This window comes from Centroberyx gerrardi, chromosome 4 (genome assembly GCF_048128805.1).
Source record: "Centroberyx gerrardi isolate f3 chromosome 4, fCenGer3.hap1.cur.20231027, whole genome shotgun sequence".
Classification (NCBI taxonomy): Eukaryota; Metazoa; Chordata; class Actinopteri; order Beryciformes; family Berycidae; genus Centroberyx; species Centroberyx gerrardi.
In genome coordinates, this window is record NC_136000.1 from 9975572 (window position 1) to 9995825 (window position 20254).

The following is a 20254-nucleotide window of genomic DNA, read 5'->3' on the forward strand; positions in this document are numbered from 1 at the left end:
AATTGTAAGAGCCACTTCTTTCTCGACTATTACGTCCGCATGCTCAACCGGAAGTCCATAAATTACAAATACTTGACACAGCAGATGTAGTATGGAATCTGACAGGAATGATACGCTCAGTATGGTAGTAATAAAGTAAAAATACATAGGCTTTGCTATCCAGGTTGTTGGTTAAATCACCCACATGTTAATAAATTACATTATCCAGTGTTGTCTTACAATATTAATAAAAACTTCAGTGGTCCTGAGGTGAAAATTACCGATCATCAGACCTCCCTTGGTAATATTAATGCCGTCCAGAGAGGGGGAAATCCGGGGACAGCTCCAGCCAGGGACAAAGCACCAAATCCGGGAACTGTCCCCAGAAAACAGGGATGTCTGGCCACTTTAAACTAACATGGTAATGGTATTTAAAGCTCACTAACTACTATAGTAAGCCATGGGAAAACCCTTTTGAGAGCCAATATCAGAAATACTTTATTGATCCCCGAGGGGAAATTGGGTTTCGTTGCAGTTGCTCACAGAAATATATATAGGCATAGAGAAATTATAAGAAAAATAGAAATAAGAAAATAAATATAAAAATATGTAGAATATGTGCATTATACTACAATAAAATAAAAATATGTAAAGTATGTGCATTACACTACAATATAAGAAAAATAAGAAATTTGTGGGTGGGTGTGGGGGAGGAGGAGTAGGAGGAAATCCCTGACCTGGGCATTGATTGATCCGGCGCCAGGAATGGTCATGCACAAGTTTCTTTTTCATACACAGCTTCTTGTAGGTTGTAGGTGGAGGATCAGTAGATGTAGAGTCTGACAGTCCCAGGTTACACATCATTACCGCTAACATTATCTTTTTAGATGGTCAGGTGCCAGCTTCAGTTTGGCCGTCTCTAATCCAGCTCCACTCTCTGCCACTGGAGGTGTCACTGTTGCACTTCGCCCCACCACCCTCTCCAACACAATGTTTACAAAACAAGCATAGAGTAATTGACGCAATTCCATCAATTTTACCTTTTATGTTGTGCTAGGTGTCACTTTTTTCAAATCATTTTGGAATCAAACTCTTTGGTTGTAGAGGAAAAAAGTGATAAAAACATTTCATGTGGTAGGAAGCCTGCTACTGAGAAATGAAAGTGACCCATACACTTTATTCAGTCAGTAATCTCTTGTAAGCAGATATCCTACAAGAGGTCTTCTTTCTGCCCTTGCCAAATAGATGGAGAGGAAAGCCTGGAAACGGAGGTTGCACGATAGCCATCTCAATAATCTGTCCAGATATAGAAACACTCAACAAAACCAAGTATTCCAGACATCTGGCCCACTGCATTTTTACAGGGATGAACAGGTGCAATGGTTTCTGCATTGCAAAATGGTTGGGGATATTTAAAAATATATAGGCTATATGTTATGGTCAAAAAGACCTTTATCAGAAGGTTACACTTTAATGACAAAATGAAGGATCAGTTTTTAATGGGGAGAGTGTTGAGTTCCCATTCTCCCATTTCCCCCTCAAATTTTTCCACTCACATGCATTTACAGGTGAGATGTAAAACCCCAGTGCCACTTCAACATGCTGTAAGAAAGTGAACTGTCAGACTTAGCAGATAAGGAGACCTGGAGGTATGGTTGTAATCCGCCTGCAGTCTGAGAAGGGTATTTAGGAAGCATGAGAACACAAATGTTTATTCCCTTTGGTTATGTAAAAGACTCAGAGGGAGTGGCCCAAACGTGAGCGGGATCATTGCGCCAGGTTGTCTGTGCGCTGGTGACTGCGCACGATTGCATAAGACTCTTTTCGGACACATGTCCACGTACACTGTCCCGGGTCCAAGGGATTTCTACCCACTCTGGACTAACTCTATCTTGACATTTGCATGGCGTGTGCCATGTGCCATGTGTGTGTTTCTGTCTGTCTGTACTAGGGCTAGACTGATATATCGGTTTGCCTATTAAATAATTTATATTGGCGAGTCAATGTTGTCCACTGCGATATGAAGGAGTCGTGATGTCTGTAAAACCTGCAATGAAACCGTCTCTTCTTTGCACATTTTATTTATTTATAGATTTTTTTCAAGTATGTTTTTTTTTGTAAATGAATCCTTCATTGTAAGCCCTAAGGTATCCCATAGTTCCCCAGTCATTGAATAGGCACCCACCTAAAAGAATTTAATTTGTATGGGTTTCAATGGAGAGTTTTAGTGTCACATGATGATTTTCTACCCTGCCACAAATAAAATCATGTTTGAAACACTGACCACATTTAACGACATTGAATATTGGCACAAAATATCAGCTATCGGCGACTTCTGTCGATAAATATCTGTATATCAAAAACCCATATTGGTCCAATCCACCAACTATTACACAGATGGCCTACTTCAGATGTGTCCATGTTGCATGGAGGAGGTAAATGCTTGAGTGAGCATGTCTAAATATCTGCCTATTCATAGTATTCCCATGATGTCACATGCATTTCCTACCAATATGGTGCCTTACAATATAGACAGTTCATTGGCTGTGGCTGTCGTTTGATTATAATCACCTGTTAATTTATTACAATCACCTGTTATTTTCCTACCAAGATGGCTGTGTGATGATGTAACAGAATACTATGAATAGCGGGTGTGCTACCCCAAGAACAAATATACTGTACTTGTTGATAGGACAGATGTTCTTACATAGGCAGGTGGAGTGTGTGTGTGTGTGTGTGTGTGTGCGTGTGTGCGTGTGTGTGTGTGTGCACGCGCATGTGTCTGTATATGTGTGTGTGTGTGTGTATGAGCGAGGATGATTGTGTGTGATACCCAAGTGCAATCTAATCACATTTACACATTTACTGATAGTGTAATTCTGTGTGTGTGTGTTTGTGTGTGTGTGCGCGTGTGTGTCCATCCTAATGCCATTGAACCTCTGGCAGTTGAGGGGATGTTGCTGGCCCTGGCCCTGTCTTCAGCCTGATAAGCGCAGTGATGAATTGAGCAGAAGACACTGACACACAACCACTTGTGTGTCCGTGTATGTGTGTGTGTGTGTGTGTGTGTGTGTGTGTGTGTATCATCCTAATGAAGAGCAGGCCTATTACAGCAGGCCTATTAGGCTGTCATGGGTGGTGCGCAGGGCCCTTTATGCAGCCCTTCTGCGCTGCCAATCTCTAAAGAGGCCAGAAGAATAGATGCCCAGCAGCGATAGCCATCGACAAGTAAGAGTTACTTAAAGGCGTGTCAGCGGGGATCAGTCAGAAGGGTTTAATATTGAACGAAGGACAGGCTCGGGTTCTCTCTCCTCTGTGAGGGGAGAACATTAGAGCCTCAATTACTGCTGGAAGGGATTATCAGCCATGCAGGGCACACAAAACAGACACGCATACAGTAGAACAGAGCATCTCTGCTGTGTTTCCAATCAGCTTTGACCAACAAAGGGGATATTTTAATAGAATGGTCTAATTCTTTCTCTTCAGGCAGAAAGATTAGTAAAGTAATTACTAAAGGTTAGGTGTAGTTACTAATTTCTAATACGTATGAATAACTGGGAAATTTGTAGGCAATTTAGAGCTAAAGCATTGTATGTAGAGGTGGATGAATAAATGTCTGGATGATTGATGATGAGGGAGGGATGAGGTCTTTAAGAGGCTGAAGAAAACACTGAGATTGTTGCCAAAAGTTGCATAGCAGTAATCTTGCTTATTCTTGGCCAGAGTTACCCAACTGCTGGGTCGTGACCCAGAAGTGAGATGCAGGAGTGTTATGACAGGACTGTGAACATGCGGACACAAAAACACCCACCACAATTTTAGGGTAAGTAGGCTTGTACTGTAGATGCAGAACCCGAGCCATCATTACCCACAAATGCAGGGTCCTTATGAACCTGACTTTTTCAGGAAAAATACATTTTATATTTTTCATTTGACTCCACTTATACTTCAGTCAAATGAAAGCAGAGTTTAATGGAGGCCTTTCAATTGAACCTCCACCATTATCTTTCTATATATTTCAGACAGACTGTCATTCAATTTGTGGTATAATTCAAAGATCCTAAAATTCAAACCAGGTATAAGAGGATTCTCCAGTGACATGTTATGGGGGTATTCATGGCCTTGAAATTTATGAGGGTGATTTGTAAGACTTTTGTTTTTACTTTTGCAAACTGCTACAGATAATGTATTGCTTCAAAGTTGTTTTTTTGTTTTGTTTTGTTTTGGGGTTTTTTCAATTGATTTTTTGACATCTTGAATTTAGAAAGTTCTCTATGAGGTAAAATTGTGGTAAAATTGGATTGGCCAGTTTAAAACTACAGTGCAAGAAAAAGACATTTTAATTTAAGTCTTGATTAGTATAGGCCTATTCATAGTATTCTGTTACATCACCACACGGCCATCTTGGTAGGAAAATAACAGGTGATTGTAATCAATTAACAGGTGATTACAACAGCCAATGAGCTGTGTGTATTGTAAAGCGCCATATTGGTAGGAAATGCATGTGACATCATGGGAATACTATGAATAGGCCTATTTAAAACAGAGGGAAAAAATCAACAAAGTTGGTCTTCAACATGCATTGATTTGACATTGCTTTAGATATTACTTACTATTTACTGATAAATTACTTAGATATTACATACTATCAGCTTGTTACCCATAAATGCATTTGTAGAAGAGAATTTTCATTTTATTTCAGCGATGTATTCTAACGTCCTGAAGCTACATTTACTTGATAATGAAAACACTGTTCCCATTACCTACTATAGTAACTTTGTTGTATGAAACACCCAACAAAATATTATACAACTTGACAGATAGTTGGAAAACTCATCTCAACAAGTTCAAAATCCACACTCAGCAGCATGGTCTTTTCCAAACATTATGCTATGCTGTTGGCAATACACACCAGCTTTATCACTTCACAGCCTATTAAAACCAAAAGGCAAAAGCTTGAGTTGTACAGACAGTATTTCCAGCTGGAACATCCAGCATTAAGCAAAGTAAGCCAAGTTTAACTCCAATATCTGAGATATACGCTAATGGATCTATAATCATAAGGATCTTTGTGAATCTATTGTAGCAATTTTCATTTTTCAGGCAACTGAAAGCAGTTAATAAAATAATTACAGTAAAGGCTACCTTATGTAGGCTATGTGTTAACTATAGGTTAGGTCAGCAGCATCAGGCAGGCTGTTCCATGTTTCATGCATGAGGCTGCTGATTTGTTGAGAGTAAGGGAGAGCAGAACAGAGCAGGTCCAACAGGGCCGGAGGTGTGGTTGACCAGATCACATTGACCTCCTTCTGCTATGCTATCTTAACACACTTCCAGATAGCCAGCAGGCCACAGACACCCCTCCTTTTGTTACTGGGAACCAGAACCTAATACAGGAGGCAGCAGCACTAGATGTAATTAACAGGAGGGGGAGTGGAGCCAATAAATGGACACCACACAGATCTGGTGTAGCCTAAGTCAGACACTGATCTCATAAAACATTAATGTCTTGATTTATGAATTTTACATTGATTTTAGCACTGAAATCAAACTTTTGCTATATATGATTCATAGAATACTTTCTCACAAGAAAGCAACCATGAACACTATATTATATTTACCAGTAATATAGCCAAATTGTGCTTAGGTGTATTCAGTTCCCCAACGTTTGTAGCCTATATACCTGATGTATCTGGTAAAGCCTTTCATTTCCCTTTTTATTTATTGTTGGAAAGGCTTAATTTTGCATTGCATCCTGGGGAATTATTTCCCCAGTCTCCCCCCAGAGTTTCCCCCAGAGTTCTCCTGATAATTCCTTTGAATTACTTATGATTATTTTCAATAATTCAGCCTTTTGAACCTGACACAAGCTTATAAAACTCTGTGGTCAACCATAAGTATATCTAACTCATCACCGCTGCTTAACTGAGCTCCAGTCTATATTGAAGTCACCACAGACAGAACCAGAGAGAGGTACTCACACCAGGAAGTGGTAGAGGAAGCATTTCAGTCCAGCAGGTCTCTCTAGGAAGTTGTAGACATCCCCCTGCATGCTAGTCTTGATGTAGGGGCTCTGGAATTCCTTTTGATGATGGTGCAGCCAGCTCGAACGAGGGAGAGGCGGCAGGGGAGCGGTGATAGAGGGCTGGCTCTGTGCGATCTGCAGCGCTGGGTCCTTTGTGTCTGTCGGTGAGCGGCAGGGAATGCCTGATCCATTATTCACCGCTGCGGGGTCCAGTTCCAGTGAAACAGGAGAGTAGTGGCTTCTGTCAGCAGCAGGAGCCCTGCCGGTGGTAGCAGTGGTAGTAGCAGTGGCCGTGGACGCAGCCTGGTCAGCGTCCTCCAGCAGGTCCTGGTCCATGCTGAGGCTGAGGCTGGTGCTGGCGTATCCGTTGGGCCCGCAACTCATGATGGAGCTCCCCAGCCTGCTGCCATAGTCACGGTGCATGTGGCAGGTCATGTGGAAGGAGCGTGCCCGCCTGTCCCCCATGATGCCCTGCGGGATGGTCCAGTTCAGATAGGGCCAACAGGTGCTTTCAGGCCTGGAAAGTCCTGGAGGTTACAGCCCGCAGGTTCAGGTAGAAGGGAAGAGCAGAGCAGGAGTGGACACCTAGCTAGGCATGGCTAGCTACCTGCCGCAGACAAGAGCCCTCTCTGCTGGGCTACATGTGTGTCCAGACCTGCAGTGGAGGAAGTGAGATGAGTCATGGAGATAGTATGACTGATAGTGATAGTATGACCCTGCCTTGTACCAGTATGGACCCTGTAACCTTACCTCGTGAATCTGTCACAAAAAACTACAAGACTTTGACTTACTAACCCATTAGCAGCCTAATCATTTCTGAGACTACTGTAATATGTTTTCACCTGGGTCAAATTGTATCTCTTTTTGTTGTTTCTAAGATTATGTTTATGGCATTTCTGCGTTTTTGGATAGCTCACAGTGGAGAGAGACAGGAAAGATGGGAGAGACAGAGAGAAGGAGATGACATGCTATAAAAATTGCAGGCTGGATTCAAACCTAGGACGTCCCACCAGGACACCATTCAGTTGGTATTTCTAAATAATTCTGCGTGTTTGTTGTAAACTGCTTGTTACCAGATGGGTGGGTTTTGCTAGATGGGACCATACAGCAAGAGTTAAAAAAGTTTACACAATCACAGGAAAGTGTTTGAAAGTCAATTTAGTGTGCTACGCTTTGAGTGACTTTCTACTACTATATACATACTACTATATACATACTATAACACATACTATAACATTCAACTACAGCATTCAGATATTATCAGAAAACACATTATTACTCAAAAAATGCCATCAAGCTAGACTCAGTCATTAGCCCAAACGGTACTAAATACTCAAAGATGTTATCTTCAGCACATTGCTTTTGAACTACAGCCGCAGGTTGATGACAGACTCGTTTTGTCGAGGCAACATCTGCTGATTAGTGCTTTAAGTTGTGCTTAAACCCTCCGCTGTAACCCCTGCAAATCTATAGCAGCACGGATATATTCCATGTTATTAATGTTACACAAGAATGGGAGGGAAACAAAGGGGATTACCAGTGTGAATTTGTGAGTGAGGATTTGTAGTGACATCTCTATGCACTGTGCAAATGGCTATAGTCTATCACACTGCAACATATGACCTGTGCACATAATACAAGCATAACAGGGGAATAATATTCCCAGAACAGAATCATACTCTGGGAAACGTGACAGCGATACGTCAGCACACAAGTTCATCTCTGACAGCTTTTTCTGAGAATTTTAGAAGAACATCCTGTTGCGTTGTCTTTGATGGTTGTCAGACCTGTCTGTTTTACCATCTGGATAGGGAAGACAGATATTGTAGGAAGGGTATGGAAAGTGGAACAAGGACACTGCACAGCCCATTGCCACCGTTTAGTGGGAAAAATTAATTGTTTACCAGCCTACAGCCTACTCAATCATTGACACCCACAATAAGGCTTACGTTAGCACCGAGTATGTTGTATCACAGAGGCGTAATCAGAGTGCAACCAGTCAAGATTTAGAGTGACTGCACTGGTCATGGTCACTTGCTGCTACCACACGGATGATTGCCTTGCAGCTTGCCTTCCCCCTTTCCCTCTGTGTCTTTCTCTACGGTCAGAGTCAGATCAGTGGAAAAGTCAAGTGCACTAATTAGAGGATACGTCCCTAATCCAGTTGTAAACAAAAGTATAGCCCTGACACAGAAAACCGTTAACCCAATGCATGTTAATATTTTAAGTTAAAACTGACAGAACTCCCCCTAATTCAAGGACTGCCAGTGAAAATGGATTTAGAGTATCATTTTGAAAATCTACAGTTTATACGGTATAAAGACCTATAGGTTTATAGGCCTAAACCTTTAATAAATTATGTATTTATTATGTCTGTATGAAGAAGTAAAGCAAATTGGATAGGATGACAACTTCACAAAAAACATTTTCCATCTGTCTAAACCAACTTTTACCCTTGAGGATTTATGTGAATATACTGTACCTATAATGAATGTACTCTAAAGGGGTGGAGGGGGTGGAAAGACACTGAGCCAGGTACTGTAATTGTAATTGATGGCTGGATGTTGTCTAAGCGGATCGGAAAAAGTCTTTGGGACCGGAGCTGAGAGGTAACTGGAGCTTGCCACCCCCCACCATGTCTGTCCTCAGCTGTGGATGAACTGATGACAGGAGCCACAAGCACTGCTGTCTCCCCATAGATAGAGTTTCTGCCCTTAAAACTGGACAACCATGAGACACACAATTAACTGGCAGACATGCAGAGGCTACTGTGTGGCTCTACAGTTACAGAGTATTGTGTGACTTTTCCATTAAACTGAACCAAGTCTGGCATTGGACCTACAACACAAATTGATGGATTTTATCTGGTTTAATGAAGAATTTTTAACTTTCGTTTTCTACCAACTCCAGTATTCCTCTGTTTGTGTCTATTGAACTAGCCTACTGTAAAAGATGTGAAGAAGGCACAGGTGTAGGCCTGGTAGGTTTGATGAATCTGTCTACAGTCAAGCAAATGTTAAGTCAATATTTGCATCGACTAATGTTAGCCGCGAGTGTTCGCTGCTGAGCTTGAAGGACTGCCTGTAACGACATAAACCCACCTGTATATGAAGGAACAAAACATGCCACGTGTTCTGCATTTCCAAAAAAACCCACTAACAAAACATTATGCCGCAGCTGTTAAGTGTCGAAGCTTACCTTTGAACCCGAAAAAAGACGTGAAGTTCTTACTGGCGCCAGACGAAATGGGATTATCTCTGAAGCCAGGCAACAACTTCGGCTTTAAAAAAAAAAAAAAAAAAAACAAGTTCCAGTCATCAATTAATATCTCCCAGTGCGCAAAAACATACAGCTGACCTAGAAAAAACTGAGAAAGAACATTTTTAAAATCGGTTGCTGTCCGCACGACTTGTCCCTTTGAAGTGCATCGCAGCTTGTGTCCGGACACACGCTGCCTTCAGGTGCTGTAGGAAATATCACAATCACTACATCAGCGCACATTTTTTCTAGTAGCCGAGATGCAGGGATGTGTAGCAACAGAATAGACTAGGCCACTAGTAATGATGTTACATATTTTAAATGCAGAAAATGTAACTTACGTTACCTAAAAAAATATGTAGGCACATTCTATTTGCAGATAGGGTGGCCTACTTGTGAAAAATGGCAAGATGTCCCACAGAAGAAAATTTGTTTATATGCACTCCTGAAATACATTTCTTGAACTTTGTAATTGGTCCGTTTTTCTTGTCTGTACTCAAATATGGCCTAATCTGAAAATAATCAACATACATTACTGAGTTTGGGTCTTACTGATCATCCTACACTCGTCTCAGTCTATTGTATACATAAAATACTGCTCTTGGGACAGGAATAGTGTACTGTAGGTGTATGACATGTTATTCTAGTATCAGTCGATTGTATGCAGAGTATTGCTGCTGTTGGGGCAGAAACAATGTTCTGTAGGCATTTGACATTCTACCTTGAATAACAGACAATTGTATAGGCTACAGTTTATTGTATACAGAATTATGCTGCTCTTGCTCTTCTATTGTAAACAGGTTATAAAATGCTGCTCTTGGGGCAGGAATAGGCTACTGTACTGCAGGCATATAACATGTTACCCTAGTATTAGCCTACTGGCTCGCTGCTCTTGGGGCAGCAGCAGTGTAGCCAACTATTTACAATACAAATATAATACATTTTTAAAGTAACCTGTGAGATGTGACGTTTAGGAGTTGGAAAACATGAATGATTTGTCCAAAATTGTGTGATGTATTTTCTAATAATGTGCTTGGCATTAAAAAATATTGTAAATAATTGGTATTGTTGTGTGTTTATATTTTCACTCTCTGACTTGCTGTAAGAAACGCACGCACGCACACTAAAACGTCCTAGTTGTAGGCCTACAACTTTTGCCAGCTAAATTAATTAAAACATCAATTACATGCCCCGTGTGGATTTTCTCTTCTTTATTGGCTGCAGCACAAAGTAGTCTTGTGACAGACAGCAAAAATAATTTTGTTACAAGGTCCAGGGACAAGGTGAATAAATTAAATGTAAACAAGGCGCAGCGATGCTGTTCAAGCTCAAGTACCAGTTTGTATGTTGCACTTATAATCGCTCGTGGGACGCCTCTCGTCAGATGGTCAGATTGTTGTGGAAAAGTCATTTCATATAAGACTATGAAGCTCGGAAGTAGGAGCCGAGGCGGAGAATTTGAAGGCACCACGTTGCAGAAAGCGGCAACAGCTGGCGGCGGGGCTGCTGCTCCTTGCTGCTGCTGGTCACACATGTGGACGGTCGCGCGCAATCGCACGCACGTCACGCGTGGCCATTGTTATTGATAGATTATTGATCTCAGATGCAACAAATTGTTGGAAACGTGATTTTTTCCTTTTTTAAAAGTGGTACCTGCTCTTAAAAACTCACGTAGAAATATAAGTTGGCCTACTTTATGGAATACTGCCATGTCATTAGGTGATTTAAGAGCTATGATGAGAATAAAAACATGGGGTAGTCTGTGTTTATGAAAATATGACAGTCGGCTAACTTTTGATAAAAGCTAAGATTAAAGTCATTTGCATTTCATGAGATATGCAGAATGCTTCTCACTATTACTTTTCACGCATACAAGACTTTATAATTTGGTTTATCAAACAACTACCTCTGTCAGGCTGATGTCGCATCTTCTCAATGTCGGGTATCAGCCACTGGACGCATGTGCATGGATGTCCTCCACAGCATCTGTAGGAGGCACTAAACACACGCAGCTTCAAGTCGCACGACCGGTGTCTGGTCCCTCGCAGGTTTCCGTAGTCATAGCGAAAACATGGCTGCACACACAAGCAAGGCATTTCTGTCCTTAGGTCGAATAACTGGTCCTGGTCTTGGACTACACAGCTCATTGAACAGGGTAACATACGCGACAGGCCTTTCTGTAAACACTACTACTGGAAAGAGAGGTGAGTTTCACTTCTGTTGCTTAAGCGTTCACGCCAAATCCAGCCTAGACTGTTTCTAGCTTCTGCATCCTAGCTGCTAGCTGCCTGCTAAGCTAGCTGCTTGAAATGCGACCTCAGATGGTCCTTTGCCTTAGATGTTATTTTGCGGTGTTTGTATATTTCCAGCATTGTCAGATGAACAGCTAGTGAAATGGAAAAGTTGATATTTAAGTAATCGAATGCAGTGGTTCCCAAACAGGGGTACGGGGACCCTCAGGGGTCCTTGAGAGCAGTGGGTCCCCAGCAAAATTAGGAACAAGTCATTTTCTTATTCCACTACCTGGAAGCCAGTTTTTCTCTTCCCACTGTAATGTCCCAACCCACTACAGTGGAGACAAAAATACATTCTGTAGTCTACGGTGCATCTGTTTGGGTGTCCTTCACATAAAAATGAATGGGCTCCTCTTACTAAATCGATGCTGTGTTTTGTGTGTGTGTGTGTGTGTGTGTGTGTTTTCAAATCTGAAACACAGGCTGTCTAAACTTTAAACATGATCATTTTCAGGCTTTCCCGATAGAGGCACTAGAGGAGGCTTTGTCAAGAAACCCAGGAGAGATGTAAGTCGACAGTATTTATGGCTGTTTAAGGCCAAGATAAACACAATGCACATCATTCCTAACCAAGAAATCAAAACGTGTTAAAGTGATGAAAATATGAGAATGACAATGATAGTAATGATAAAAATGATGACAGTTGTGATGGTTTTGCGAAAAATGGTGATGGCTTTTCTGTCAGTTTGTCAAATAAAGTTTGTTGTGTGTGCTTTGGGTACCAGGCAGGCAAGCCCCGGACAGAAAAGATGGCAGTGGATCAGGACTGGACTGCAGTTTACCCAGCAGCAGCCCCCTTCAGGCCGGGCTCGGTCCCCCTACCGGTGCGCATGGGCTACCCAGTGAAGGGAGGAGTTCCCCCAGAGAAGAAGGGCAACTTGGAGCTGATCAAGGTCAGAGTTCACCACCACCACCACCACAGGATGAGGATCGATGTTTAACACACAGGGGTGCTTGATGCTGTTTTTAGAATTTAAGGAAGAAATGGAAAGAGCAGTTGGTCACCTTTTTTTAAACTACAATAACAAATTGCTGGTGTAAGAAAGTAAATGAAGTTGTAGGTCTATTTGCACATCCCTGTGATTGGTGCTGAATGGAGTTCAAAAGATTCAGACTAAAGTTAACAACTGGTTTCATCAGTGCTCACAAATGAAATAGCGTTTCGATCCTGCAGGAGATCGTTGTCATGTCCTGTTCTGATTTTTTTTAACACTTTTAATAAAATACTCAAAATTATTGAAACTTAAAGCACATCCTAGTAAATCTTAGTTAAATAGATCAAATCAGTCCACAGAAAAGAGAAGAGCTTGCACATTGTATTGAGAATGTTATCAGTGGGTAAATTTAATCAGTCTATTATGTCATCAATCTATAATCAGTCAACAATCTATGATATTTATAATCAATCTATCCTCTATAGACTTTAAGTACAGTATCATACAACTGACTGTGGACTTCACCACTATCTATTAATCTAACTTTCGGATGTAAACATCTGTATCTCTTAGCATTTGCGACCCAGTATTCAATGTGACAAGTCGCGTCCTGCAGGCCAGTGCTCTTGTGCTCTTGCAGTATTGTTTTGAGCGCTTTCCTCTCTGCTGTATGGCTCCGATGTCTCTGTGACGATGCCAGGATTACTGAGCTGCTGTGTCCAGACACCAGCTGCTCCATCTGGCCCCGGGCCACCTGCCGATGCCCTAGTACCTTCACCCGCGACAGCTGGAACCCTGGGGTGCAGCCTAACGATATTGATTTCATTCTCTCACTCTGCCACGGGGGGGCTGAACAGATTATTTCAAGTGCTGGAGCTGTGCGTGCTTATTTTAGCCCTTACTTTTTGTTTTGTTGTGGAACATTCTAGACCCATTTTAACAGCTTCATAAATCCTGTGCTTGTGTCCAAGCCAAAAATGTGACTTATAAGAAGTTTGTCTTGATTCCCATATTGTAGATTTTACCCAGATGATGAAGGAAATAGATATCATTTTCAGTTGTTTTTTTTAATCATACCCTTTGAAATCATCATACAATGGAATCTAGCATTGCATCATCTCTGTAGACGGTCAAAAAATTCAATGTTTTTGATGTTGTGCTTTGTACTGTCTGGGATGTAGATATTAAGACTGTTGTGCTATTTCATGTTTTTATTATGTGATCTCTTCAAACATCTCTCAGATACCAAACTTTCTGCATTTGACACCGGCAGCCATTAAGAAACACTGTGAGGCTCTGAAACGTAAGCCCCTCCTTTTAATTTTGAAAAGCACCTGAAAGCAGTTTTGTATTTTGTGTTTTGGTTTAGCAGCCACTGATTTTATTATTCACCTCAAAATAGATACAGTCTCATTGAGTTAATGAGTAATTTGTCTTTCTCTGCCGTCAGCATTCTGCACAGAGTGGCCGTCTGCCCTGGACACCGACGCCAAATGTGACGAGCACTTCCCCGTCAAAATAGAGAGCACAGACTACGTGTCTGCTGGCACGTCTGTCAGAAACCCTTCTGCTCGCATCGTTCATCTCAAAGTGAGTTTCCCTGCCGTCACGTTGATTCTAAACAGTCTCTCTGAAAAGCTTTTCAGAGTTTACAGTTTTAGTGTCATGACCTTGGCTTGAACCCGATACGTCTGATCCATAGGAAGTCAAGAGGGGAGAAACCTGATGTATAAAATGAGATTAGAGATTTACTGGGAAGCATAATCGCCAGCCGACATCAAGTCCCTGGGACTAGCGAGGTCTTAAGGTCATTGCTAAATGCTGCCCTAAATCTACAGAGAGATCCAAATTAGTGTATTTGTTCTGTTCTTGTTTCTCGTCTTGCCTTATATAATTATCGAGTTTTGTTTGGTTATTCTTTTAATTTAACCACAGTTCAGCTAAATTTCCACATGTGGACAATGATTTCTATTCTAATCTATTCTCTTTTGATTATTTTCTATTTCCACATATGGACATAGCCTTTTTCTGTTCTCTTCTGTTCTTCTCTGCACAAACCTCTTTCATAACTTTTGCTGGGGCTACATTTTTACAGCAGTCCATCACATGGGCTTTTGTGCTCCAAAACATGTTGAAAGAAACCCTTCCTTACAACACAAAACACTCAGCATCGTAAACCATCATTGACAATTGCGCCATTTTTCATTTTCCCAGTTGGAAATATGCAATTTTTACCATTAATCACCAGCCATCTGCTCCACTGACACTTTGCCTTAGATTATGTCGGCGAGGTAGGAATTATTCAGCCATTAATCCCAGTGGATTAGGCAGAATCAACGATAGATTGCTGGGTAAATCCCATAGAGCCCGGCAGGGGTCCGAGTCCAGACGAAACGGACTGAGCCTGACCTGAGCCGGACCGAGCCCAGTCCTCTATTTTCAATTTAGCAAAAACACAGAGACACATAACACTTATATACACACTGTTTTCACTTGGATTGGAAAAAAGTAGTATATATAGACAATAATAAAGTAGTGAGGGATACTGGGTGATTTTGCCAATATATTTGACAGAATATTGCAATTGCTATTTAAACTGTGATTAATATCAGTTTTTCTTGTCATAAATATTTTAGAACTTTAAAATTATTTAAAGAAAAGTGATTTTGTTAAAAAAAAAAAATTAGATGTCAGTGTGCAGTATTTGCTGAGTTTGAGTATGATGAAAGGTTTTCACCAATATTGTACTTGATTCATGGACCAAAGATCACCTGGAGCTCTGAAACACCTTGTTTATTAGTCCATTTTGGACACTCTCTGAAGCAATTAATTGCAGCCTCTGCAATTTGGAAATTGCAGAAGTTCATAGTGCGATTTAGATTTTTTTTTTTTTTTTTTGATTAATTGTTCAGCTGTACTGGGTGAGATACAGGAGAGGAAAGCTCTGGCAGAATTTGATCACAGGCCAGTTTTGACACATGGTTCCAGTGGCAACAGACTCATACACTTGTCTCTGTACACACACACGGACCTGTCTAGCCATGACTACCTCACCTTTTTGTTGTCAGTACTACGTAGAGTACACATCTCTCCCTTATATTACTTATACCTGCATTTATGTCGTCATGTACAAATTACATAATTCAAAGCCATGAGAAACAGCATAATCATGGTGTAATCTCTTTTGTTTTCCATCTATCCACTCCACAAAGGGCTTGCAGTTTATTCTGGGGCACAACATATCTGTTCTGATTTCATCTGTCGAAAGTATAGGGATTTAAACAACACAGTCAGAGCTCTATATAGTTTGAAATAAATGAGTTTTCCGGTTTTGGTTGTGGTTTTCATTTTTTTTTTAAGGAGAGAAAGCAAGAGATATATAAACGGATGTGTGGCTTAATCTTTTATCTTTGTGTACTACTCTTTGCACGCACATAATGCATCCGTCCCAAAGCTTTATGTGGAAAAGGATGTAGAGATTTACTATTTCTGCCTGAAGGAATTACTGCCTGTTTTATGTTTCTGTAGTGTTAATATGTTGTTTCGTTGTCGTCACAGGTGAAGCTGTCCAGTTTGAACCTGGACGACCACGCACGGAAGAAGATGCTCAAACTTGTTGGGGAGAGATACTGCAAAGACACCGATATCCTCACCATCAGAACTGACAGGTAAACACACACAGCACCCTGAAAATAAAGTGTATGTTCAATCAAAATTATAACATGCCTAATAATAACATAAGGAAAAAAAGAAAACGGTCTCAAATCTTAACCGTTTTGTCTTACCCCCCCCTCTCTCTACCAGCTGCCCATTGAAACAGCAGAATTATGACTATGCCTTGTACCTCCTAACTGTCCTCTACCACGAGTCTTGGGTAAGTTCAATTAATAGGTTTTCCTCTATTTCTGCTTTGAAAAGGCCATCCATCAATATTCATATGGAGCATGACCTCAGTCTATCCTTTTAAAATGCAATGAACGTCATGATCACCGCAAATATGCAATTAATTTATGATCGTAAGCGGTGGTAAAGAACTTGATACAATCAGCCACCCCTCCTCTAATAATAGTTGAACAGATGGGTAGAGAAGCTGTTGTTGAACTGTAGATACCCGATACTGGCTGGTCAGCTGTTGTGGTCAAGGGTTTGGATACACAAAAGGCCTTTGTGGTAAAAAAGAGCACTACAGGTCTTTTCTGTTGCCTTTCAGCCAGTCCATGAATATTTCAGGCCCTTGCCATTCACAGATCCACCTCAGCCCCCGCCTTACTCCTGACCAACCCTACCCGGGGGTTAGCTGCCTGAGACACCTGTGCCTTTTCCACGTCCACTTCGCTCTCTTCCGAGGTTTCCTGTGGCTTTGGCCTTTTGCTCGCTCTCTGTCTCTTTGTTTATTGGCCTTTCCACTTCTTTCAGGAAGAATCCATTCATTGGGAGTGCGTTTATTCTCCGGCATCTTCTGCGCCAATGACCCGCTGTCACTTTCTTTTGTGTTACCATTTGCAGAGGTTGTTTGAGATCGGAAGACAGATAATATCTGATCTCATTTGCGCCAGCATGCAATACGAAACCGTATAATGATGCCTACATCAACTCTCACTTGACATTTCTTTTTGTTGTGCAGTGCACCTGAACGGTGTAAAGCTCTTCTCAGTGGTAGGTAATTACTTTACGTTCCAGTGTAAGACATGTAGTAGATTTGTAAAAATGATAAAGCATTTGAGCAGCAGAGTAGCGTAGTGAGTAGGGAGACCGTCCTTTAACGGGTCCAGGGTCAAACACTAATGTCAGTAAGCATCTGCCTTGCTGAAGAGTCCTAACCTTGCAGTCGGATCTCCCTGTGGAGGGGAATAGGCGGAAAAATAGTTTTCCAATAGGGAATAATAAAAAAAAATTATGTATTTTTGCTATTGAATATACTATTTAATTAAGTCACTGTCAAAGTCTCTCCAAGTAAACTTAAAAGGCTTTGATGTGCCTTGGAATTTAGTTGTTTCAGCGAAGTACGTTTTTGCACCTACAGTTAATGTCCCCATTCATTTGAATCCAGAAATGTTTTTTTAACATACCAAAATTCTGGAAAAGACATTTATTTTAAATCCTTCACTTGTTTTCTTGGTGACATTTACATAGAGCTAGCACCATTTTACCAGGGGAATTCGTGTCCATCTTCCCTTCATGGTGTGAGCGACTAAGCCCATTAGGGAGGTATCAGAGTTGAATGGGCATGGGGGTGGCAAACAGCAGCATTGTCCTATTGACATTTCCCCACAGACAGGGGAAAACAGACTCCCCTATCAGGTGTTGACCCTGACACTCATTGACATTAAGCCAACCATGCCACATCAGAGAAATCTGCCACCGGGTCACCAGCCCAGGCGCTGTTCGCATGAAATTGCAGCCAGTTACAGAAAACCAAATGACTCCCCCTGTTGTGCAACTGCTGCCTTTGGGAGCTTTTCTAGTCACGGTTTAGTCACATAAAAAACTGTTGTTGTTTTTCTCGGTTGGGAATGGTGTCCGAGTCGGGAAGCGGAACACTGTCCACTGCCCTTTCGGACACACAATGGAAGGCACAGTACTGTCCAGCAGGCTTGTGGAAGCTGTGAGAGTAGAGTAGCGTTCAGGTAGTAACGCTAGCCCACAAAGAGGCCGATTGTTAGCGGCCACTGAGGTGATTTTATCTCCCCACTCAGGGAGACGGACCTTGCCTGCTAATTCCACTGTGTGCTAATCCAGGCCAACGCTCGAGCGGGTTGCTCGAAGCTGCCTCCAACACGTGTTTGGGGGGGGTGGAGTTTACCACTAGGGACACTCCATCTGCTTTTGTCCCCTCATGTCCATTGCCCATCCTTTCCCTTAACTGAAAATGTAAATATTATGTGGTGGGTACATGAATGCTGCACATGTTCTCCTCAATGAACAAAACAGGTGGCCATTGGTCCCCTGGCAAGTCTGTCATCGTCACATTTTCCGTTTGTTGGCCAAACGGTTTAGAGATGGATGAAATGACAGACATGGTGTCAGAACTGTCAACACTTCATTATTTACTTTTTTTTCCTCATTATATCAAACCTAGAATAGCAAAAGGAAAGAGGTCGGCACTTTTCCAATCATATCTAACTTAGTAAGATTTATGCAGTAGTTATTACTTCTTAAAATGTAAGACTCCATATATGAGGATAATCTGCAGAACCGTACTTTTTGCAGAGAGGCATGTTATAGAAAATGTTTTGATCTGGAACTAAAACGACCCTTTCATTTCAGTAGGCTTACATCATTTAAAAGGAAGCTGTTGATCTATTCCCAGCCGTAATCCTGAGCCCCCCGCTCCTCACTCACTAGGGCTTGGACTTGATCCAGACTGGATGTTATATGGATCAGATATGTATAGCAGTAATGATGGTCATTAACCTCAGAAACACCTGGAGAGCAACAGAGCTGAGGCTCTATCGCTTCCCTGCTTTAAGCTGCTGCACAATGGGGCCTATTGTTCTCAAGGGAATGTGATGGCAGCTAGACAGGCGGCGAAGGGAGCACCACATATGGAGAAATACTATCTCTGTGAGAGGAGCATCAAAGAAGGGGTGAGGGGTGACCAGGGACCCCCATAATTTATTTCTGTTGCTATACTGTGTTCCAAACAAAGGCCGAGCAAACCAGATCCTTGAAGGATCAATGTAAACATGTTCCTTAATCTCCATTGTTACCACCCTGAGGAAAAGTCGGATAAATCTTCTACAGTGTTTGTGCGATTCTATCTAGTTAGCACTATGTTTACAGTTTAGTAGGATTTAATTTGCTCGTATTTCAAATGACGTAACCCCATGTAAACACCTCAGCCAGGCTTGAGTAAACCAATATTCCACAATCCGTCTAAAACGTCAAAGTGATTGTGATTTACTCACACATATACTGTTTATCCAATGCTACATTTAAACTCATTTTCAGTCAAGTTGAGTAAATGATCCATTTGCAATCTGCGTGTAACGGTAGCCAATGTTTTTTTTTTTTTTCTGTTTTTGTCATTCTTCAGAAAACAGAGGCCTGGGAGGCTGAGAAGACTGTGGCAGACATGGAGGAGTATAGCTGGGAGGACAGCCCGTCCCAAAAGAACATCTTAGATACGCTGGTGCGCATGAAAGTGGCCGGGGAGGGAGAAGGGGAGGAATTGCGCCAGGAGCTGCTGGGAAGAAGAGAGGTCCAGGACTATAAGGACTCCGTCACGAGACTGAAGAACGAAGGGGAGAGCGAGAGCACCATGCTCCAGTACAGAGAGGCTGTCAAGAAAGTACTAAACCTGTAATACATCTTCATGTATAAATGCATTCATACAAACACAGTGACCAAGAGCAAACATAGATACACAAAAGGATAACAATAAAGAAACTTTTTTTAAACATCTGTGGCCAGATAGCCATCATTCAGCTGTCATGGCGTCTAAGTACCAATAACACAAACAAGACCTCACTGTACATAAAAGATTGTTCTGATTTACATCAATATATGAAAACCTTTAGGGTCTTATCTGTTGTATTTATTTTCCAAAATAGACTTCATTGTCATACAAATATCTATTACCTCTGATCTATGATGCCGTCATTCAGTACAAGACTGAAAGCCTGGTGTGAAAATGTACTCATTGCATTGGTAATAAAATACTTTTTTTTTTTTTCTTCTATTTTTGAAGTTGGAAAGTTGTGTGAAGTTCTTGTGCATGATGACTAAAGCTTTTATGTAATGTTAGGCCCATAACCCAACTT

General features: G+C 41.5%; 2 protein-coding genes across 2 annotated transcripts in view; one reads left to right on the forward strand and one right to left on the reverse strand.

Moving 5' to 3' along the window:
* kcnq1.2 (potassium voltage-gated channel, KQT-like subfamily, member 1.2) overlaps window positions 1-6469 on the reverse strand; it is a 168737-nt gene extending 162268 nt beyond the window's left edge. The window contains exon 1 of the mRNA XM_071922734.2: window positions 5961-6469. Within this exon, the coding sequence (XP_071778835.2) occupies window positions 5961-6469 (509 nt within the window). The remainder of the gene's footprint in view (window positions 1-5960) is intronic.
* A 4864-nt stretch (window positions 6470-11333) lies between these two features.
* On the forward strand, window positions 11334-20159 carry mrps35 (mitochondrial ribosomal protein S35). Its single transcript, XM_071922739.2, has 8 exons — window positions 11334-11466; window positions 12011-12063; window positions 12282-12449; window positions 13734-13794; window positions 13942-14081; window positions 16050-16159; window positions 16296-16365; window positions 19528-20159. Exons 1-8 carry the CDS (start codon window positions 11334-11336, stop codon window positions 19795-19797), a joined length of 1005 nt encoding a protein of 334 aa, XP_071778840.2. The 3' UTR covers window positions 19798-20159.
* The last annotated feature ends 95 nt before the right edge of the window (window positions 20160-20254 follow it).